The sequence below is a fragment of the Eurypyga helias genome, unplaced genomic scaffold, assembly GCF_000690775.1.
Source record: "Eurypyga helias isolate BGI_N326 unplaced genomic scaffold, ASM69077v1 scaffold36702, whole genome shotgun sequence".
Lineage (NCBI taxonomy): Eukaryota > Metazoa > Chordata > Aves > Eurypygiformes > Eurypygidae > Eurypyga > Eurypyga helias.
Window position 1 is genome coordinate 1 of NW_010234688.1, and position 24214 is coordinate 24214.

The 24214-nt window shown below is 38.9% G+C and overlaps 1 protein-coding gene across 1 annotated transcript in view; it reads right to left on the minus strand.

Moving 5' to 3' along the window:
* Positions 1-3034: 3034 nt before the first annotated feature.
* LOC104505811 (Down syndrome cell adhesion molecule) overlaps positions 3035-24214 on the minus strand; it is a gene marked incomplete at both ends in the record, with an annotated part of 63739 nt that continues 42559 nt past the window's right edge. Inside the window, 3 exons of the mRNA XM_010146526.1 lie at positions 3035-3163; positions 4573-4669; positions 7496-7692. Of these exons, the coding sequence (XP_010144828.1) occupies positions 3035-3163; positions 4573-4669; positions 7496-7692 (423 nt within the window). The remainder of the gene's footprint in view (positions 3164-4572; positions 4670-7495; positions 7693-24214) is intronic.

Below are 24214 nucleotides of genomic sequence, written 5' to 3' on the forward strand. Positions count from 1 at the left end.
CACCGTGCCCGCTCCCTCCCAGGCCGGGCCGGCGCTGCCCTCCGGTGGCCGCTTCCGGTACTGCAGCCAGCCGGCCGGTTCTGGGGAACCGGGGGGGCACCTGCATCCCAGGGGAGCAGGGGTTCGCAGGGGACCACAAGACAGAGCAGCTGACGCCCGGCTCCCCACTCAGCTTTCCCTAAATGACAGCAAAAAGGGGAAGGATGAGGAGAGAGGTACAACGAAGGACCCACATACCAGGTCCCGTCTTCCAACCTTTCTGTGTACTTCTGTTGGAAAAGTCAGGTGGCTACACATCAGTGGTTTCAGTGAAGGGACAGGTCTGAGGGCCACAGGTACATTTCTGTACAGGCAGACATCATACCTAGGTACCGAAACAGCCCAAACTGCTGAGCTCCCACTATTCATACTGCTCCTGCACGGCAGCTGGACCCTGCACGTGCCACCTACCCATATGACAGGCAACGCCGTGCTCCTCTTACGGTGTAACTAACGTGTCTTTTTTGCCTGATGGCAGAGGAGGGGTAGATAGGATATGGGAGGGCAGTGCCCTGTAGTGAAGCCCGCACATGATATGTGGTCACCTGCACATTCTCTGAAACAGAAAGGTTTTGCAGTTTGTCTTCTTGAGACACCCAGATAATGCATCCTGCTGTAAACCCACTTCTGAGTCCTTGGGGTAAGCAACATAGATGGGAAATTCTCACTAAATGCAACTGTGCAGTTCGCAGCTTCACTTTGGCCTTGGCAGGATGTTCCCTGAGCTTACCGTCTGGGTTGTGGGTATTTTACCAAAGTTTTCTTCTGTCCCTTTAGTATCTATAGATGATGAGAGGTTTTCTTAATTCCCTCTTCTCTGTTCTAACTTCCCCCAACTACCCCATGAAAGTTCTTCAGTAACTATCTTTGGGGTTTCATCTTCTTGATGATTTAATTAACGACAAAAATTTGTGCAAGAATTCACAAACCTGATCCTACTCTTCCAAACATTCAGCCTCAGATTCTAAAAACCAACGTTTCTGTTGTTAGCAAGGAGATGAAGATATTCTGCACTCCTTAGGGCATGACTCCAGTATTTGTTTTCATATACAGACAAAGGAATATTTTCCCCAACACCAATTCTGCCACCCACTGTTTTTTCTTTCTTTCAAATTCTTTAACTGCTATTACTATGTTGCATCCTGATGTCTTGATCCAACCTGATGGCACTTCATTTGCTGTCTCGCTATTGATTCATCATGCCCTATTACAGAGACATAATTTTGCAATGCAGGTTCACAGTGATTACCACTTAATCTTTACCAACATTCTGCATTATCCCTTGAAAACATTAAACAAATCTAACAAAGATGTTTCAGAGCTCTGAAATCCCTTTCCACCACTGCTTCAATCAAAGGAAAGCAGCTCAATCTTCCTAGACGGGGTTATGCTGAGTTACATGATTCAGAAATACAAGTGATGTTTTAGGGTAAGGAAGGAGCCTGTCAGGCAAGAATTACTTTCAAAAACTGTCAGGAGCAGATGGGTGGTTGGAAGGAAAGGAGAAGAATCAAAAAGAAAACAAAGCCTAGTAACTTTTAGGTATACATGTCCCTTGAAGGCATCCTTGCCTCATCTGCATCTTTAAAGCTGTGGTTCCTGACACCAGCCTCAGTGGGGAATTATTACTAGTAATCTTTCAGGTACCGTGCTCACCTCTACATTTTCAATTTCATTTAAAAAGCCAATGCAAAAAAGGTGACCAACGATTTAACAGTCTTGAAAATATTTTACCTAGTAATAAAAGCATCACACTATTTTTGCCTGAGCTAGTAAAGCATAAGGGAAATCCACAACGTAGGCAAATGGAAAACAGTAAAGATGGGTAGACTTCTTTTTTTTTCATTTGGCAAATTTTAGAATTTTATGAACAAGTACATTTTTACATCTCAGAACTAATGAGGGGAGACTAGAAATGTGCTATGGTTGCTTTGATAAGCAGATTGTTTCACTGATAACCACACATAGATCGTTCCTATTAATGGACCACGTCCCCTTATGAATAGTGCAACAAACTCCAACACAAACCAGTACAATTTAATTTCTCAGTGTCTTTTAATCATATTTAAAACATGAAAACATTGTTCCATTGCAACTTCCTATCTAGTCCCTTTCTCAAAACCTGACTCAGGGACAGTGCTTGTCAGTGTGCCCAATTTTAAGTATTATCTCACATCACAAGCACAGTTCCAGCAGACCTTGAATGATTTTAGATTTCAATAGACAGTGAACATTTTTTGGGCTTAATACATACCAGGACAGGAATGTTTTCCTGACTTAAGGGGTTGTATTTTTTTTTAACTATTTACCTCATTCATCTTAACAGATGTTCATTGGTTCACTATATGGTGACCTAGCAGGAAGGTGTCTGCTCACACTGGCTTGCCTTTGGAGTATTTTCCAGTATGTTACTAAAAACTCTGCTTGGTACTTCAGCAAACTACTGCACAGCTTTCTTCATCTAGAAATTCTCATAGCTGCCCTTTTTCACTGCTACCTTTCCAGGGAAGATGTCATGCACTCATATATATTGATAGAAAGTTCTAAAAATCAGCACAACCCAAAAAGGTAATTTGCAAAGGCAGGAATTTTTCTATAAGGAAAACCAGAATATTAGAAGAAAAAAAAAAAAATCCAAATGGAGGAAAGATATAGCAGTGACCAAGAATCAGCTAGCAAAACCATCATACCAGCTGTGACTTAGAATGTCTTGTTTTACAACAAATTTTGTCCCCATTACGTGTAGGTTTCTTTGGTAAAAGGGAAAATCAGCAATTGCTAAACTTAACATCCTTACCTCAAAAAATAATAATAAAAAAAAGAACAAACAAAAAAAAAGACAACAAATGAAGATAAATCTTACTGTGGAAGATTAAACAAACCATGGTAAAAATTTCCATCAGGCAGTTTCAATTTATGACTTATCTTTCAGGACAGAAACTCAGTGATGAATGACTAGCAATGGGGGTTAATTCAGAGGAAGATTATTTCTTACCCGACTTGTTCTTGCACTCAATATCATAGCCGGTGATTGGGCTGTTTCCATCAAATCCCATGGTCCACCTGAGGGCAATACTGCGTGCTCTCACCTCTCGGATTTCTATTTCAGGAGGGTCGGGGGGCTCTGAGTAAACATACACACACAGTTTTAGTCGGAAGAAAGCCCGTAGTCGTAACAAGATTACATTAATGAGCGTGACACTGGCACAGCTTACTGGTGGTAAGCTCTCATGGTGTTTTCTTGGTCACTCATTAGTACCCTGAGCCAGTTAATCACCTGCTGAAGAGTACTCAACAGAGGGAGGAAAAGTCACTTTTCAACTAGGAATCACTGATGTAATCTTGAGTACTGACTTCTACTTAACCTCCTTATATGCAACAGAGCTGCACCTCCTTAAAAGCACTCCAGATCGGACTGCTCATGCTAGACAATGTTTTTGCCTTGAAAACCAGGTTTCACTGATACTTCTACAGTTTTTACACAAAAGGTGATTGTAGAAATATGAATACTAAACTTAAAAGTGCTAAATGTGATGGGGGGAGGGAGTAAAATTTCTATGTTTAAAAGTCTTCATTTAATAAAAGAATAATTTGGTAGCAGTTTAAAAATTACACTAAACCCTCTTTCTGCCTCTAGAGTTAAGGATGTAAATAAATAGCATTTATACCCATTCTAAAGCCCCTTTAAATTGCCAAAGCAGTTTAAACAAACAATGGTGTAACTGAGAACCTGTCTGCACACTCCACCCAAATTATTTTACAGGGCTCCCTTAGGCATTCACTGACATCTGCAGTTACTTGAGTGGGGAGAAAGAAATTTGCAAGTCCTAGAAATCTGTTGTGTGTGCTCAGAGGCATACAAGCACAGGAACAAGCATGGCACAGAAATAAGCAGTAGCCGGTGGCTGAGTCCTGCCCGTGCCCTACATCTCAAATGCTGTCACCTCGACCACTCCAGGACTTGCTGCCTTAGCGAAACCCTGTGGGAGGGGAAGCCCAGTCCCAGGCAACCTAAGTTCCTAGAGTGTGATTTGTGCAAACTGATTACAATTTATTTTGACTGATTAGACTTGAAATATTTTCTTTAAAGATCCATAGGAGGTTTTACATTTCTCTAGAGGTAGTCAGATCGCTTTTGCTTTGTTTCAGACATGGGTCTTAAGGACGTTTGTTCTTTAAAAACAAATGTAGCGCTCTTCCCCTAAAAAGTAACCCCCTTGTAGCCACTGTCCCTACTGGAGATGATAGTTTTAAGTATCTTTAGTAGGTTGTCAGCTAGTATGTTTAAGAAGAATTCTCCTTATTAATTTGTACTGATCTAGAAAGACTCAAGCTTATTCTTTATTTTGATTTAGTCTGTGATGCTAGAAAATGAAAGACTGAGCATCTTAACGTGGCTCCTCATTTCTTTGACAATGAGGAATACATTTAATTAGGAATCAGAGCCTCCCTCCCCAACAGATTTCTGAGGACGGTGTACACTTACTGTACTACAATAGCTGTGTTTTTTTCCTTACGTTGTCCTCTTCCTACCTTGCACAGTGAGCTGAATTATTCCACGATCCTCCCCATAAGAATTGATGGCGTGGCAGGAAAAGAAGCCAGAATCTTCACGCACAGTTGGCAAAATCTATAGGTGGTTTGAAAAGAAGTGATTGATTGAACAGCATGCAGAGAAAATAAACCAACAGCTTTTCTGTATGGTGCAAGAAAAATTGTACAAACTGCTTTACTTGACAGTAATAAATAGATATTGCATGTTATACACATACATACATATGCATAATAAAGCTTCCAAAATACCAAGATTATCAAAATCAGCAACACCTGGGTTGAGGAAGCAAGCTATCAGCTCTACATGTGTTGTCAGGATTTGGAGCACCACCTATTCCTGTAGCTTCTCATTAGGAGTCTTGTTTGCAGTTACTCGTAAGTTTGCCAAGTATTTAACCGTTGGCTGAAATTTTCCGTACAAAATGGTGCCTCCTGCTGCCTCCAAATTTTTCCAGTTATTTCTGAAAATAACTCAAGTGGCTGAAGTCTGTGTGAAGGAAATAAAGCTTCAAACACTAGTGGTGAACCCTGTAGCATTCAGCATGTTGCCTCATAATAAAATTTTGGCTGGTCTTTCTTTTCAATATTTGTTTAATAATGTTGAAAGTTTTACAGTCTCTACATACATAATTATAATGATATTTTTCTACAGGACCACTGCTTCATTCAACGTTCAATAGGGAGAGGATTTAAAAAAAAAAATCATCAGATATTCCAAATACCATTTTCTTCTCATCTTTCAGTGTGCTGCTCCACACTTTATTTACTGCACACAGTTCAAACTGTGCCTTGAAGATAGACCTATTAATTTTCTCATAGCCCTTTCTGTGGCATTCACCTATGCAATTCCCATTTCAGAAACAGGAGTGAATTTATTTTCATAAACCCTGACATCATGAAGAGTATTACCACCATTTCGTACGGGGAATTAAGGAACCAGACAGATGCTAATGTTTGTGGCTGCTTGATAAGTTGCCACATATTAACTGAACCATGGCAACTTCACGTGCTCTTTATTCCTCAGCAAAACCAAGGTAATATGAGCACAACTCTCATTCACCACTGGTTAAGATAAAGGGATTAATTTCCCACTCGCTACAAGGATATTGGAAAGTTATCATCTGAGATGAGATAACTTGTCAAGCTGTGTGAAGTTGCACATGTGGCTGACCTTTAAGATAGAAAACAAAAAAATTTCAGAGCCCAATTTGATACTTCTAGGGTCTTCTTTTCCCCCCTCAGAGTCCTTAGCAATAAATAGCATTTCATGTGTTCATAACAGCTTCCATTGAGTTAAGCTGCAGCTATGAGGGCTTAGTACTTCTGCAAATCAGACCCCAAGGGCTCAAGGCAAGTACCTAGAAAACAAAGAACACACAATTATTGGCCACCTGTGAAAAGTTTGGTTTCAATGATCAGCCTTGCATCACACAGTGTCTTTCATTACTCAGCCCTAATTCAACTCCAGAGAAAATCCAAGTCATGCCTGACTGAGGCAGGGGTCCTGCAGAAAAAATAAAAGCTGAGTATACAACTAAAGATCACATCATCATGCACACATGCAAAAGCACTGAGTTAAAACCTTCAGAGAAAACCTTAATCCTGTAATTTTCTATTTTTTGAGCATTTTATCTCTCAGAAGACAAAAGTTCTGTATGTAACATACATATGGATGTAGAACGCCACTACCGTACACAACTGCTTCAGAAGAGAATTCTCCAAGCAGGTCTCCAGCCTTCCAAAAAGAAATACTGCTGTGCATCCAGGCATTATCTTATTAAAGTCAATAAGACGAATGAGGGCAGACAGTTCTAGAGGTCTATCCTATAATTAAATATTATTCGTAACACAAATATACTAACACGAACAAAGTCACACATAGAACTTATTATTCCTCATAGAAATCAATGACAAAGCTCCCTCACAAAGAGCAAAACCAGGTTTTTACTGAATATCATCTGACACAATTTTTGGCTAGTAAAGAAAGAGAGGTACCTTAAGAGTTACACTACGATACAGACAACCACCGGAGAGCTAGAAAATTATTTCCTTGAGCCTGGTAAAAATGCTTTTAAGAATGTGAATGAGAAATGGAAAATTTAAATTTGAGTGGAAAAGCCAGAACAACAGAAGTTTCCTGAGCTTCCATGGCATTTGGGGGAAACTTAAGTCTCCAAAACAACAGTGCAACTCATGTGGCCCCTCAGTCTAATCCAGGTCAGCCACTTAGTAGTTAACGTAGTCTACATACTGATTTGTCAGGCAAGCTGAGATGCGTGGTTCCCAAACCACCAGACAGCTGACTGTCACAGAAGCAGAAGTGAAAGTGCAGACTATGACCATTTGCTAGGTGATTCTGCTACTGGGTACAATAAGTGCCAAACACTACCTGCAGCAGTAGATATTCTCTTACGTATCTACACATACCCTTTCCTTCCCTCTCATTTTGAATCCAATGACTAATCTGACTGTAAAATGTCCTCACAAGCCCCATAAAGTTAAAGGGAGGAAGAAAAGCTACTTTATAAAGACAGCATTTTTATCTCAAAACAGATTAGTAATTCTGGTGAAGGTGAGCTGGACACACTTCAAAGCTAGTGGTCAGATATTCACTCAGCACTTGGAGCAGTGTACTTAGAACTGAGCTGTGCTGCCCCAGGAAGGCATAAAGGACTGTGGGGGCCGCGAGCCAGGCTCTCTCTCTCGCTGCCTCTGGAGCATGGGAAGATGGAGACTAATTTTTCTGGGAGGTGGGATGCTCTACTTCCTCTTGCTGCTAACTGTCCAAGAGTAGTGGGGCTCTGACCTTGTAGGACAGAGGCAGATGTGCATCCCTACCAACACAAAATCAAGCAACACTCCCATGTGTGTGGATGGGTCGTGAGTCTCTCTGTTTTCTTACCTGCAAAGTAGAAATCACTTCATCTCCAACTTCCTTGGTGGAAACAAGGTAACGGGACATTTCAGGGTTAATGATTCGGTCTTCTTTTTCCCAGCGGACTATGATGGGCTTCTCTCCATGTGCCGTGCAGCTCATTTCCTTCTTTTGACCTTGCGTTGCCAAGGTGGTATTTGGATAGGAAGTTATCATAGCTGGAACTAAAACCAGACAAAACAAAACAAAAAAATCGCTCTTGAGTGAGCTGACTAAGGCATTGGACCTTCAAACAGGGTCTCAGGTTTTCCATATTTGACCAGATGGTCAAAAATGCGAGAAATTATTTTACTTTAATTTCTTTGCAAGAGAATTTATTTAAGACTGAAGATGGGCCTCAAAGGGACTTAGCAGAGAGGAGCTAATACTGGACAGTGGGGTTGTAGAAACAAGGAGATGTAAATCCAAAGGAATCCTGATTCCATTTGTTTTGCTGCTCACATGACAACTTGTAACAGAATTAAAATATTCATAGTACATAAAGGTACTGTAAACAATAAGCATTCAGTTATGGGGCCAATAAAGAACTGATAAAAATCTCTTATTTCTTCTGATGAGCTACTGTTTTATTTACTGACAGATACATGCTCTACCATTTTGTATGACAGTAATGACCTATCAAAATGAGGGCTCAATTAAACCAGGAACTCTACAAAATTAAAAGAAAGGCTCTGCACCAAAGAGCTTACACTCCATGTATGTGCTGAGTGCACAGTTAAACTGTATTGAACTGAAAGTGTAAGTAAACTGACAATAAACCTAGCCAGATTGGAATTTTCATTGTGTTCAGAAGATATTTGCAGATTGGTTTGGACAAAACTGTCAACCTAGTCATTCAGGATTTAAAAAAAATTATGTTGAAAAAGGTACTCTCTTGATAACAAGAATAGGCTTAAACCCCGAGTATTTTCATATTTGGAATAAGAATTTTCTGGAAATAGGAAGAAAAATTCCTCCGAGTGTTTTACTGCAAACCTCTCAAAACATTGCATTTTGGAAACACGATGGTCTCTTTGGTGTTCTCAGTAGACTGTCCTTTCCTTCCCATATGATTTGTCCACCAATTAATAGTATCTGGACATTTGTGAGTAGGAAGAATCAAAGACCATGAGCCTATCTTTCAGTTCTGGCCATTTCCCAGCCTGGGAGAAACTGGAAAGCTCTGGACAGCACACAGAACTGCTCTATTCTGAATGAATAGGTCCACTCCTTTCAAAGCATGTAAGGTGGCAGTAAAGAGCCCTTTCTCTAAGCTTTCACACTCCAGGGCTGCCTCCTGCAATAGCCCCACTCTCCTTGTTTTTATGCATGAAGACTTGCCTCTTCTTATCAGAACTCACTCATTCCGTCTGAACTTCTCTGCGTCTCTATTTTAAGAAGATGACATTGGCACAGGACCTGATTTGAGGCCTTCCCAGTCTTTCTTCCATGTAGGAGATTGCATCAATTGCTACCGGTCAGGGAAAAAAACCCCAATCTGATTTAAATGAATTACTATAATTGCTGTTCAGAAATGTTAATGCTTGGTGGCATGACCTTTTCACATGCCAGAGCTATTGATGCTTGGATATGACAATATGTCAGGATGCAGCCCTTTCTGTTCAAAGCCTTCCTGAACCAAAATAAACCAGTCTGAATATTAACAGGGCTGTGGAACTGTGGGTTGGAGTTACAAATGGGATCTAATTACAGGAAGAACTCTTAGAAAGGTCTTGTGTGAGATGTGAGGCTCTTTAGGCACTGGTACACATTTTCAGTGAATTACGTCTTGTTTAACTGTTTTGTCAGATGAGGATTCCAAGAGAAGAAATGATGAATAATCAGAATAGAAAATTAGGACAAGTCTGATTCCATCTTACAGAAAATGAAAATAGCTTCACTTTTAGCTGGCATCTGTCCAAGCAGTAGTACCCACAAAGAGGTTACTTTCAGAAGGTCACTTTCTGTGACCATGTCTTTGTTGCCTCCAAACACAGAAGCTAGCGCAGCAGGCCTACGTAGCTGTGGGCCTGTGGGCCCTGTATGCGCAGGTATATGTACTTGAACATATCTGTTCTCATCTGCAACACCTGAAACTGCCCAATATATCCTTTAATGCATTTTTTTTATTAATAAGAGTTCCAATTCAAATGAGTGGCAGGCTATTAAGGAGTCGACATTACCATCGTTACCTTGTGCTACCACCTTTCATCCTTCCATAATCTCCCAAGTCTCCCACATGTTCCTTCCTTTTTCATGTGCTGCACCTCTTCACGTTTCCCTCATTTTTCCTCAATGCAACATACTCCAGTCCCCTTCACCTCTTCCTCTCCTCTTCTTGCTGCAAATTCCTCAGGATCTCACATGTTCCCTAAACCCTACAGCAACATCTTCTTCCTTCAATCTCATTTCCCATCCCTAATTAAATCATGCCAACTTCCCAAGTCACCTAAATTATTTTCTCTACAGCTGTGGTCCTTCTTTCCAGTAGTATCTCCTACTTTGAATTTCTCTGGTGAAGGAGGGAGCCTGAGCTTAGCCCACCCCGGAGCTGAAGGGTGATATGCGCCTCCTCACGAGGTACCTGATCTACCAGGGGGCCTGTGCTCCCAGGCGGGAGGGCTCAGCATTCAGAGCTGGTGAGCCATGCACTGGCAGGTCTATCTTCCTCCTGTTTCATGGGAAAACAGGACCTTTGGATTTGAGTTTAAATCCCATGGACCTTGAGAAACCTGTCTCAGAGACTCCTTCCGTACTTTAAGGTCTCCTAAACAGTTGTCTACCAAAAGTCCCCTAATGGATGACAACGGCAAACCAAACACTGACTATCCTGCTTGCATTTTAAAGAACATAGTCTAGATTATGACGATCACTTTTTTTTCTAGCAGACTTTCTTAATAAGAACAGCATAAAAAAAAAGTAAAGAAAGATGACTTTATTCCTCAGATACAGCTTTATCCCTGCTTATCCTTTCCTTCCTCTCACATAATCTTCCACACAGATTCCTTATTGCCATAGCAATGCCTCACAGCTAAATATTTCCCCTTCCTCCAAAGCTGATTTTTTACTCTTCACAATTTATCTCCAATGATCCTAAACCATAAGCTCTTCTTTTTATCTTCCTCCATGTCAAAAGATTTCTGGTAACAAAGCCACATCCCAAAAATATTTTAGGCAATGTGTTTCTTCATCCTCCAACTATCTTTAATCATATTACTGATTCAAACAAGTGAGATAAATATGCTCTCTCTTAACTGCCAAAATAATCTGGAAAACAGTAAATAGGCAAATTAAATCTGTACTATATATGCATGAGAGATTCTCACAGGATATCTTAAAAAATGTGAAGACATTTAGAAATATAGTGAGATGACTCAGAAGCCATATTAAGTGTGTGTATCCTTTATATCTCTTCAAATATGCATTATATACACACACATATAATGATATGTATTAATGTAAGAGAATATTGGAAGGGAAGGGCATGTTGCTGCACATATTCAAGGAATGCATATTGTCATGTTCCTGGATTTTGAAGTAGGCTTCCCTATGGGACAAATTAATTAATCTTCTGGGGTTCTTCACATTTTTCTCTGTAGCATGCCATGTGGTGCCGGGCATTATTAAAGGTCTATTGGTCAAAACTGGACAAAATAGAAGCTACAGTTTAGGGTTTATGGTGATTTCCATTATCAAGGCATGCATATTGCTACCAGCAGCATTAATCTAGGAGACTTCTCTGTTTAAAACTGGCCTTCCATTTGGAAAGCTGATTTTTTTATTCATTTTCCCAGGTCAGACCAATGTTTTCTGCTTTCTTTGTAACAACCGAGTAAGGAGTAATCACACTGCTTTATAGTATTAACAACTTCATCATTAAAAATTGATGTGCAACATTCAGCAGTCGAGGTTACTCTTAAGAATCATGGAACTGGATCAGACAAAACAAGAACGTTTTGTCCCACACTTGAAGAAAACGGAACCTGGGCCTTTCCTGAGGTTCAGTAAAAAGTACTTACTCTCACTTTTCTCTGCTACTGCTGAGTGTTTCATCAGGAATTAAATGCAAATATAAATTAAAACATCTAATTACCTTGACAAAGACTAGTCTCATTGTCCAAGGCTATAGTAAGTTAGGTGAACCTTGAGCAAAGTAACAGTAACTTTTGAATCCTTTTGGAATAAACCTTCATGAGTACTAGAAAACCGAAACTCACATTAATTTAAAAAATAATGGAAGGAGCTGGTGTGTGCAAGGATAAGGATTTTTTTCTTTTTTTTAGCTCATAGATGGAAATAGCCATGTGGGAAGAAAGCAAATTAAAAGGTTGCTATTTTTAATTAAACACAAAATATCCTTGTAGCATCCTTAAGAGATTTTAAGACTGACTGAAGTTCTCAGTACATTTAAGAACTATTGCTATCTGTAGTCTCCGAATATTATTTTTCTAGCAAGCTGACTGTGGTGAGAGAGAAATACAACACAGTCAGCTCCACAATCAATGGAGAGATGCCTGTGATACTCTACAGTGTGCTCTGAGCTGTATTGAAAGTTAGATTGCTTATCATAGCCGAACATTAATGAAGATTCAAGTTGCTCTTGATAAAGAGGATGAAAAAGATGCAGTAGATAAATAAATCAAATTATATAGAGATGTGGAGACAACTGAACACAGTGAGAAATTGAGAGTGTGCTCGGTAACACACATCCTGGACTCTGTCAGTGACGTGACTCCAAGCATATCAAGATGTCTCACCATGTTTCCACTTCTCTCGGTCTGAAGATCTCTGCTCTGGCAGAATGTCCTCCCATGTAACTCGGCTCCTTCACTGGAGCATGCTCAAACTGGCCAGTTTGGAGAAATGTCTGTCACTATAGTGGGATTTATCTTCCAAGCATCTATGCCAAGCTAGGCACCGTAGACTTCCTCAGTGGAAAGAAAGATACAGAGTTCTGTTCACCTAACCAGATGCCCTCAAAAGCCTCTTCTTTACACTGATAGTTGAGGAACCTGCAATGCCTTGTTCAGTTGCAGAGATGTGCACACTAGTTCTGTAATGGGGGAAGATGAACGCCATCTGCTTTTTAGAACAGAGGACTATGGCCCTCTGATATAGTTTAAACACCCTTGGGTAAAAATAACCATGAATGAGGGCAGGACTTGTGATAAGACAAAACTGCATTAAAGCTGAAATGAATATATATATTGAAAAAATGAATTTAAATTCCAATTGAACATTTAAGCCAAATACAGCATGTCCTCTCATGCTGGTCAGCCACGGTAAGCGTACTCTTCTCTACATGACAAATGAGATTTTTCTACCTTAATACCAAATTCCCTCTTCCTCAATCCACATCAGCTCAAGAAAAGAAAGCACATACAAATTCATTACTTATATTTAAGGGAGACTAACTCTTACACTCTAATTAACTGATCTCTATTTGCTAATTTATTTTCAAATTTAGTAGACTTCCAGGAGTCAGTGAGTGCATTGCTAAAATTGTTCTTATAACTTCAGTATTCCCTTTCTGTTTTCCCCAAAATGACATTTTTGATTACTTAGTAGCATCTCTCCAGAATTCAAATGGTGTCCTGAATTTAGCATAGAATATTAAATCAATAGGTCTGCTCAAATACTTCAATTTAAGCACAACGTTTCTTGGTAAAACTGTGACCACTCCAGCAGGTGAAAATAATGCTCAGGAGATGCCCAAGACCAGAAAATAAACTGCATGTCTCAAAGGGTGAAAGAAATATGTCAACATAAAAATAAGCATCACATTTTTATGAATACAAGTTATTTTCACAGAAATAATGGACCATAATTAACAATAACTATTTTTCTACCAATATTCACTGATTTTGTAAATGAACTTCATGTTTGTCACCTATTCATGTGCCTTTGTTGTGAACCTCCTCAGATACATGTTCTTTTAGGATAAATATTTTAAAAATTCAATTTAAAATATTTAATGAATGTGAATTTTGAATGCAATATTTTATTATATTGCTTGGAATTAGTAAAGGATTTACTGTGTAAGTAACGTAGCTCTCAAATAGAAACAATACTGCGTGAATTACATAACTAATCAACATGCCATGAATTTAAAATTCAAAAAACAAATGTCTTGATATTAATTGCTACTGAGATTCCAGACTAGAAAAAATAATTTCAAACATACAAACCTGAGAAATTTGAGGAGAGAAGAATTTGATGAATTAATATGACAGAATTATTTACTCAGTTTAGTTTCACGCATCTACAGCTTATATGAAATAAATTCAGGAAATGTATTGATAAATATATTCCTGAAAATATTTTTAAAACAAAGCAAACTAGATTACCTTCTTCCCCCAACTTGTAGTAAAAAGAGGGCTAGTAGATTTTTGAACACTTCCATTAATAACTGTTAGATGAATGGATTTTTGGACAATAGGGAAGAGCTTCATAAGCAGTTCTATTAGCAAAATAATTTTCTCACATAACAGTATGAAAAACAGTACTGCTGTGGAAAGAGACTACACAGCAGAAACTTCCTTTATGTTTCTATTTAGTGAAGCATGATGTCTGTAAGAATTATGATATATAAATAATTGAGAGAAATTAAACACTGGCATGACCAGTCCATGTCCCAGCTCCCTAGGTTTCCATTACAAATCCTACATCAACACAAGAGACTTAATGGTACATAAAAAATGCATTGTTAAGATATTAGGACATCCATACAAGGTAATCTTTGAAAAAAATTCTAGAAAGAGGTAAATCATTGAGTGGGAATGAATAAGGATTCTGCACACCCTAAAGTACCACTTCAGCTAGCTATTCCACTGATATAAATGAAGTTACTTTGATTATAAGTATTATTCAAACATGTGTTTCCAAGATAGAACAGGCCTTGTTTGATGCTAAGCCTTAATAAGAATGACAATGACGTCTTAAGTACTTGGCAGCTTCACCAGCGCCTCATGATCTGATTGAATATGTCAGGGTAAAGGCTGTGAACATTTAGGGTTCATATCTTATTCACTCAGAAGTGGTTTCAGGTCACATTATAGGAAAAGAAGTTGATTTATTTTGCATGACAACTATGAATTTTAACCAAAAGACACATTAATAAAATAAAAAAGGTCTTTTCTCTCAAACCGCAAAGGCAATTCTTTTGTCTTCCTGAGGTCTTTTCTTGCATTAGCTTATGTTTGTACAGTGCAAACTGCTGTCTTCAAATGATACACATGAGACCAGCAGCTTCTTACAGTCCTCGGTCTTTCCTTTGACTTTGACATGGTTCTGAAATGAATGCGACTTTCTTTCACTTTGCCATGCAGCTTCAATTCCCATTTTGTCTAACTGCACTTCCTAATAACCAAGAGAAAGAAAATGGGAAATGATAAGCTGACAGCTTTGTTCCCTGCAGTCAGTTACAGTAAAAGCCTGTGGAAATTTGCGACAAACTATGGTAATCCACATGAGGCACTGGAAAATCAGATTCAGCAAAGCTTGGCTAATTGTCAAAACAAAGTTAAATGATCAAAGATCTATACAAAATTACATTAGTAACAATATAATTGTGATTTATGAAGACTTAGACGAAGACCTTCTTCCTTCACAAGAAATTAATGAACAATATTCTTGTTGCCATCGTCACCATTATTGAAAAGTATGTTTGCCTAAAAATTAGTATTAAAAACATTTATCCATGAAGTATAAATTTTTTGGCTCATTTTTTATTCCAAATCAATTATGATCTTTCATCACCCTCTATAAAAGTCAGGCTGGAAAGAGCAGGTATAATTTTAGATAACTTCTCCAATGCTTTGATCTTAAATTGAATTCAGTCTACCATCAAGATGGCATCAAGTTTTAATGTTAAATGAGGTTACCGTGATCATAATTATAAAAACAGCGCTCTATTTTTTTTGTGATTTACTGAATGAAAATCAGTAAAAACTAGAAATTAGAATCACATGGGCGAGTGCTCATTTTCTCACAAGTTGCTAGGCTTTAAACTTTCCATTTGTGTACTTTCATTAAAAATACCCAAACAGATTACAGGTTTAGAAAACAAACAAACAAAAAAAAAAAGGCAGAAAGTCACTGGAAAGCACAAACTTTAATCAGGATATATTTTATGACCCAGCAATTCCTGTGGGTCCTTTAGATTTTGGAAGCTGTGAAGTGACATGTGTAAATGTTCCTCCCAGGGTAAGAGAAGCAAGCACTAATTGAGGTATTGATGGGTTTAAATGAAGCAGAAACACACTGAAAAAGTCTGGCTACAACAAAAATGAGTATTGGTGAGCAGTGCATGCTGGGACATTAATGGTTTTCATTCACCGCTCATTCATGCAAGTAAGTATACTTTTAAGCACGGTGGCTTGGGTTTGTAACAGCTCAGTTCTGAGCTAAAAAGCCATGAAATACTATGTGCTGATGTATAAGAGAGCTGTGGTAGAGCTAGTCTCATCTAGCCTTTCAGAGTGAAATACATTTTTGATGTCTAGATAGATACAAATAGGCCAATAGCATCTGATACTCTGATATTGGGAACAGAACACGAATATATTAAAATCAGCAAGATACTACTCTCGATGTGTGTTGGCATTCTCTATATAAGTACATTAGCACAAACAATATAAATATATATATTCTGCATATTAATACTAACAGAAAAGCATTATTGCACTGTATATATATATATATATACAAAAGCATTCACCTGTGCATGGAGGTGGAGCATGTTCATGGAACCAGTCAGTGGCATTCATCTCAACCTATCTTCACATGGGAAAAATTAGTCATCCAAGGCTTTAGCTAGTGAAATGAGGACTTCTGTAGCAGTCCTTGGGGAGAAACAAGACCTTCCAGAGGGCCATTTATCTTGCTTTAAAGATGATGAATGGCTTCTTATTGATGATATAAGGAGCTCAGGGTGAACTGCTGAGGCTTTTACAACCAACCAACAGAAGTCTAGCCTAAATTCAGATGAATCAAGTGCTAAGAGTTTAAAATTCTACATTCTCTTAACTGAGGAGATTCAGCATGACAATAAATGTTACTATCTCCAGAAAGACAGGAAAGATTCAGCTGGGGAAAATAACATCCTAATAAAAAGCTCTCAAGATCTTTATTTTAATGGACATCAATCCGGTTTCTCTAGTTAAAATTCTAATATTTGCCCCTTACCCCAGGGACCTTCAGGAGGTGGTTTAGGGATGGTCTGACCATCTATGGAGTATGAGTTCTGCTTGTTTCTGAAAAACAACAAACCTGATTCCTGATCCAGTCTGTCTTTTATTTTCCACCATGAGGTCTATTTTCTACTTTGGCTGCTAGGCATGCAAGCAGATTCTGCAGGGAAAACAGGTCTCTTAAGCTGGTCGGTAAAACATTTCTAGAAGAGTGGGGAACCAGCATAAGGCTGCACAGTCTAGGAAAAACTGGTAGGTAACTTGTGTACTCAATTTTCTTTATATATGTCATATGGAAGGAGGGAAATACTAGTAAAGAAAAGCAAAGAGGGTTTCAACTGTGGAGCCCTCAATATCAGAAGGATATTGACCACTTGGAGCAGGTCCAGAGGAGGGCCACGCAGATGATTAGAGGGCTGGAGCACCTCTCCTATGATGCAAGGCTGCAAGAATTGGGCTTGTTCAGCCTGGAGAAGAGGAGGCTCCCAGGAGACCTCATTGCAGCTTTCCAGTATCTGAAGGGGGCCTACAAAAGTGCTGGGAGAGGACTTTTTACAAGAGCCTGTAGTGATAGGACAAGGGGTAATGGGTACAAATTGAAATCAGGGAGGTTTAGATTAGATGTCAGGAAGAAATTCTTCACAGAGAGGGTGGTGAGGCACTGAACAGGTTGCCCAGAGCAGCTGTGGATGCCCCATCCCTGGAAATGTTCAAGGCCAGGCTGGATGAGGCTTTGAGCAACCTGGTCTAGTGGAAGGTGTCCCTGCCTATGGCAGGGGGGGTGGGACTAGATGATCTTTAAGGTCCCTTCCAACCCAAACCATTCTATGATTCTATGATTCAATAAACAATATTTATAAAGATATCCAGTAGAATACTTTTGCGAGTTACATTGACCCACAATAAGTAGCAGCTCTTACAGTAGAAAATCAGAAAGGAAAATTCTTGCTTACTTTGATTAAATCTAAAATTAGGACCCCTCCCTTGTTTTTTTTTTCATGCTTTTTACTGTCACTGCTGCCATGCTGTTGCAATGTTTTATCAAATCTAAAGGATAGACCTTACACTGAGTATTTTGAGACTATTACACTGAACAATTAATAAAGCTTCCAGGCAAAAGCAATGGCTGACAGTTTGGCTCCAGTACCCAAATGCCTAAGGCCAGTGGAACGAGACCGTATCTTGAACCAGGGTTATGATTATTTTGGCTTATTCAAAGCAGCCAATATGCTAATCCAGCTGTGAGCTGGAGTACAGCTGGAAAGGAGTTTTAAAGCCCAATTCTACACTACTGTTCCTGATGTTGACCATATCCTGCTACATAACTGGGATCTTCTTACATAACTGGGGTCAAGGGGTATTTGTGTGTGTGCTTGCATGCATGCATATGCATGTGTGTGAGTGAATAAGAGAGGGGGAAAAAAATTTTCCATGGAGTCAGATAAGGGGAATTATTTCATTACCTGGAAAAGGAGACAAAGCAACCCTCATCGCCTTCTTCCATTGACCTTCAGCTGTCCTGTGTATTTTTCTTTTCAATACACTCTTTAAAAAATGTTTCTATTTCTCTGGAGACGGTTTTTACCCCTTGGCCAAGGAAAGGCATCGTAAATACTAGTGTTTCAGGCAGGAGTAAATTATAGCCATCCATCTTATGAACAAAGCACATGGCACAGGGCTGCAGGTCTCTTTCCTCCACAGTACCTCTACACAGCATGAACGTTATATGGAGTTCAAAGGACTTGGTGTATTTTTTTCCTTTAAATTGTGTTTCAGATGAGTAGGAACTCCCATTCCCTCTTTCACATACAGAACGAATACCCAAAAGCAGAAGCCAAAATGGCAGTGGTGATAATGTAAACACCAGCAAAGTAAGAAGGAAGTCATGCTTCTAAGTATGGTTTGACATACTGTATATGACGGATGCTGAATATGATAAATGAAGCACCTAGTTACAGGGGCAATATGAAAATGCTTGTCTGATTTTTTTTTTAACCAGGTTGTCAAATGTTTCTTTTTAAATCACATCTTTAAAACACACACGCGCATCCATACAAATGCAATCTGTAGATCTAAACTTGTTACTTAAGTTACTATATTATCTTCATACAAAGAGTTTGGCTTTAGGACATCCAGGATTTTGAAGTATTGATTTGGTGATTCTGGGTTTTGCTTTTATTTTTAAAAATTATTTTCCATTATAAAAGGAATAATCACTTAAAATGGAATATTGTGGGTTTATACACTATATAACTGCCTTACTAGTTATACACACATGGAGGTCAGGTTTTATTGGGGTGGTCTCGTTTTTTCTATAATACATTTTAGAGTTCCTTGTAAGCTGTTAGGAAGCTTTTCAGAACCATTCTTGTTGGGACTTTGGACTGCCATTTTTTTGTCAGAGAACAGTTAAGTTCTTTGATGCAAAATGTTTTATGTGAATGTGGTGTCTTTGACAAAATCAATTGCTGGAAAGGATTTATTAGCTCAGCATTCAATTAATGGTCAAAAGATGAGAAAAAGAGACTACAAACACTCAGAGGAAGCAACACAGTCAATGCTCACTGCCTATTTGAGGACACAACCTTTCACCTAAGTGCCTCAGCCTTTTCCTACCCTTTTTCTGTTTTTCTAGCATGACATGCATTTCACTGTATATACAGGCTTGGGCAAAGTTAACAACAGAAGCAAAGTAAACCAACATGGACTAAACCTATTAGTTCATTACCTTCAATTACTTAAATTAATATTTGATTTGATTTGCAAAACGAAATATGTCCTGTAACAGACTGAGAAATATTCACCCCACTCTAGCTTATAACCTGGCTATGAGGACATCAAGATGTAAGAAAGGCCAAGCAAGGCTTTGAAATTTGCATTTCTCTTCATCACATCTAACCACAATTTCTTGGGATACTCTCTCACTTTTTATGACTAAAAGATAGAAAGGGTTTGTTGGTCCTTGGTTATAGTGCAGCCCTACCCAGTAGACTGGGTGGGTGGCTGATCAGGCTTGGATAGGAACAATCATGACTTTCATGTTCCCAGATGTGAAAGTAGGATGCCCTACATTTCATTTCCTTGGCCCCCCAACAGGTGATCTGAAAATGGTGAAAAATTCAGCTGAATTGGATGTCTCAGGATGTCTCAGTTTCCCATGATGAATCTGACAACACTGAGTGTGCCTATGGTTTGACACCAGGGGTGGGATCAAACTCTGAGATGCAGATTTCCTGGTTCAGCTTTTACCATAGTCTTCCTGAGACATGTGGGAGGATTCATAGTCAGCCATGGCTTGTCTGGTCCCTCAGAGCCTGGTTCCTGGGCAATAATTTATGTGTGAAATCTATAGCCAATGGACAGAACTTTCTGAATATTTCTAATCATTTATTTTCAACTGTTATCTGTGTAAATATCTAACATTTGATTTTTCTGTCCACAAAAGCAATTGGAAATAGTACAGAGAAATTAAATCATAATTTTCAGCAAGCCATAACTCATAATTTAAATTTCCCTATGACACGGAACTTTTCTGTTTATTTTATTCATAAACTAATGCAAGAGCCATCAGCTGTTGTGCAAACTTCCCTTCTGCCTCTGTTATGAAACTGTATTCAGAACCAAACACTTTTTAGACAATAATGTTAATTCATTTATCATAAATCCAGACTGATTTCAAATACTGTCTAAAAGCAAAAAGACACTGCTTTGCAGTATCATCTTCACAGGCTCTTCAATTCCTTGTGTGACCTGACTAATCAGGCACATGGCCATTGGCTTAACCAATTAGATTTCTTCTTTAATTGTAGAATCAGAATCATAGAATCATAAAATGGTTTGGATTGGAAGGGACCTTAAAGATCATCTAGCTCCAACCCCCCTGCCATGGGCAGGGACACCTTGCACTAGACCAGGTTGCTCAAAGCCTCATCCAGCCTGGCCTTGAACACTTCCAGGGATGGGGCATCCACAGCTGCTCTGGGCAACCTGTTCAGTGCCTCACCACCCTCTCTGTGAAGAACTTCTTCCTGATATCTAATCTAAATCTCTCCACTTCCAGTTTAAACCCGTTGCCCCTTGTCCTGTCACTACAGACCCTTGTAAAAAGTCCCCCTCCGCTTCCTTGTGGGCCCCCTTCAGGTACTGAAGAAACCCTTTATTAAGCCATATTTAGTATTACTTATCTTATAAAGACTATGATATGAACACAGAAATGGGATATTTCATTTTAAAACTCGGTACTACTGCTTCACTTACTCCAGGAGCTTTCACCACATGAGATCTCCTAGTTTGAGGTGTTACAAAACACTGAAAACAGGAGGAGAATAGCAGGAGGAGGAAAGATGTATATTACAGTTCTGAACTGAACAGTTCTAAACCCAAACCAACGTGCTTACAAAAATCTTCATAATGCAAATTCTGAACAAAAAGGAAAAAATTATGAGAATTTATAAAAATTCTGAAAACTGACTCTTTTTTTTCAGCCAAACAATACTAATTCAAATTCACGAAGATAAATTCACTCTAAGGGACATGGATTTCCTGGTGGTCACCTGCGAATACATTCCAGGCTCCTTATTACATTCCATGAAGAACTAAAAAAATAGTTTTGCCAAGTAAAATACAATGCACAAGGTTCTGATATTATTGAATCAGAGGCCAAAAATCTCATATTTACCATGAAGTAAAATTATCACTAATTTCTATTCAGCTTCTAGTGACCTTCTTTTTTAATGAATTTCCCCATGGGTGAATGCTTCTATGTTTCTTACTAAAACCAGACTGCATGATATATAGGCAGGACACAATCTAGGGTTGCTACTTCTCCTCTGCAAATAACGACTTGAATACAGCTTTTCTTTTTTTTTTAAGTGGCTGCTTGTAATGAAAGATTTATCATATTACCTAAGATCCTGTAAAAACATCTTGGGATTTTATCCTGATAAGCTCTTGCAGTTCTGCTCTCTGTGAACCGATGAAAAATCTGGCTGTTTTTTGAAACTTGGCATGAAAAATCCCTTGTTAAAGTTCTACACCTTTGGAGAACATTGTTATGTTTCTTCCTTTATTTCTAGGTGTTCAAGTTGCAAAATTCCTGACCATCCTTGAATACAATTGAATTCTTCTACAATTATGCCCTGATTGTCTAGACACTGAATTATTTCTACAGATAACAGGTGGCATATGTCTTCTGTCTTTTGAGGCAGTTACACAGCTAGAAAAGGTCCAAACTTATATTTAACAGAGGTTTTCTAAGGATAACTTGGAATTTTCTTACAGTTGTGTCGTTCCTGAAATGTGCCTGTTTTTATGCTGCCTACTTGACTCTGTTTTTCTGTACAAGTAGCATCAACCAAGAGACAGAGGGCCCAGAACTAGTCTTACAAGAAACAGCTCATTAAGAAGCTGAACTCCAGTGAACTGGGTGGGGGGTGGGGGGAAAGCAATCATATCTGCAGCACTAAAGAAAGGAAAAGCCTTCTCAGCTCTGTCAGTTAAATACATTCTTAATACTGCTTCTAACAAATAATAATCCTTTGATTTTTCTTTCGAAAGCTTGTAAGATTGCTAGAAGCTCGAGTAACTCTTCCCGTTTCTGTCGTCAGCTCTGCCAGTCTCATAAATCTCACTAGTCTCTTACACCTCTCTCAGACCTCATGTTCCTTGCCTCAGATTTTGTCAGAATAAATCCCTATCAAGTCACACAGTTGCTGCCCCTCCCCCTTTCCATCCCTCCCCCCACCCCCGCAAAGTCTACACTCCTGTCTGAACAGGCCACTGTTGTGCTTTTTAATTAGATGGTGTCCTTTGCAGGTAATGGAACTTTGAGGCAAAGAGGTGAAAAAAGGGTCACTGGTGATTTATTACATGCATCAGGGTTGAGCTAGCTGGTAAATGCAAGACAGTAAACTTAAATAATTAGTTTTGTAGGGAGCGTTGGAAGATTTGCTACTCCAATTCAGGTGAAAACAGAAGGGAATCTGAATCATTATCTTAATCTTATTGAAACCTCTCAGGAAGTGTAAAAACAGGTCATCTGTCAAGAATATCCATGTACTGGTAAGAAAAGATGTAATTCAAAATCAGCCTCTGAGATGGTTTTCACTTTCTTTTTTTTTGGATCACCTGGAACCATAGAGTACAAAAATGTGAACTAAGATGTTGCTTTAGTGACTTGTCTTACAACTTCAAATTTTACAAAATATTTGCTTGTCAGCTATCTTGGTCTTGCTTCAGGGAGGCTGGTTTGCTCATTTTTGTTTTTCATATCAGGTAGCATCAGGAGCACAGACACTTTTGAAAATTCAATGGTTAGAGAAAGACAATGAAGGAATGAAGTTTGAGTAGCACCCTTTGTCAACATCATTACTGATGGCTAATTATGGCATGACTGAAGCAGCGTTATTGTTATCATCAGAGCATCTGAAAATACAGTCTTGTAGATTAAGAAAAACACAGCCCTGGAAGGTGATGATATTGACAGCTCTTCTAGGAAGCTGTTTGTCAGCAGGTCCCACATAACCATATTGAGGAAGCAGCATTAGGGAAGGAGCTCCTGGCAACCCTATAACAAGCATCTTGTGCAGGCTGGGGAAAACCGTTCAACCTTTCTGTGCCTGGCAAACCCGTAGCTCTTGGCAATTGTGCACAGCTTACTTCCAGAAGGAGAATAATCACATTTTTCAGTTCAGTTAAACAGGAAAATCAAAAATACATAGCTCAATTGTCACTTTCATGGTTGAGAAGGAAAACTTTAAAAGATGGTAATAGCCAAACCCATAGGTAACAAAAAGGAGTTCAGTCTTTCTTAATGAGCTGGGCTGTGCAGAGGCAAAACCAGGAAGGGTTTAGCAGTTAAGGGCTGTGGGACACCCGCTGGCCCCTCTGCCTTGGGTAATGGGAGCAGCTCTGTTCCTGTGACTGTCAACAGCAAAACCCGTGTGCCAACCAAGGGCTTGAAATTGTCGCTGTATCAGTGCCTCGTTGCAGCAGTGCAAGCAAGATCACTCATTCTTTTAAAGTTTGAAAGGCCATGTGGATGAAATTCTGGTGCTGTAGAAGGCCAGAGGATCTTTGTCATTGACTTTTGCTTGACCAAGGATTCATTTGATAGAGTAAGAGTTACACTGGAAACTCTCCTATGATCTTACTATCCAGTCCTCATACAAGCTAAAAAGCAGGTGCTAAATGAGAACTGAATTGCAGAATATTAAGAAAATTAAATCCTTTCTGTTTATGTTTAATAAAAAACAAGGGGAAAAAAAAATCTCACCAGGTCCTTAATATATGCCTAGTACTATGCATATCCTCAATTCATGACTAATGTATTTTAATTCAGTCACAGGGTATGCTTTAAACAATTCAGTGCTGCATTATGTGCTGCATTTGAGATGTTCAAGATCTTAATTGTTTGTTCTCTTCAGTATCCCTCACCCAAGAAGATAATGAAAAATTCAGTCATGATGGTATTGTTTATGACATACATGCCTGTGACACATGATAATTTCACAATCAT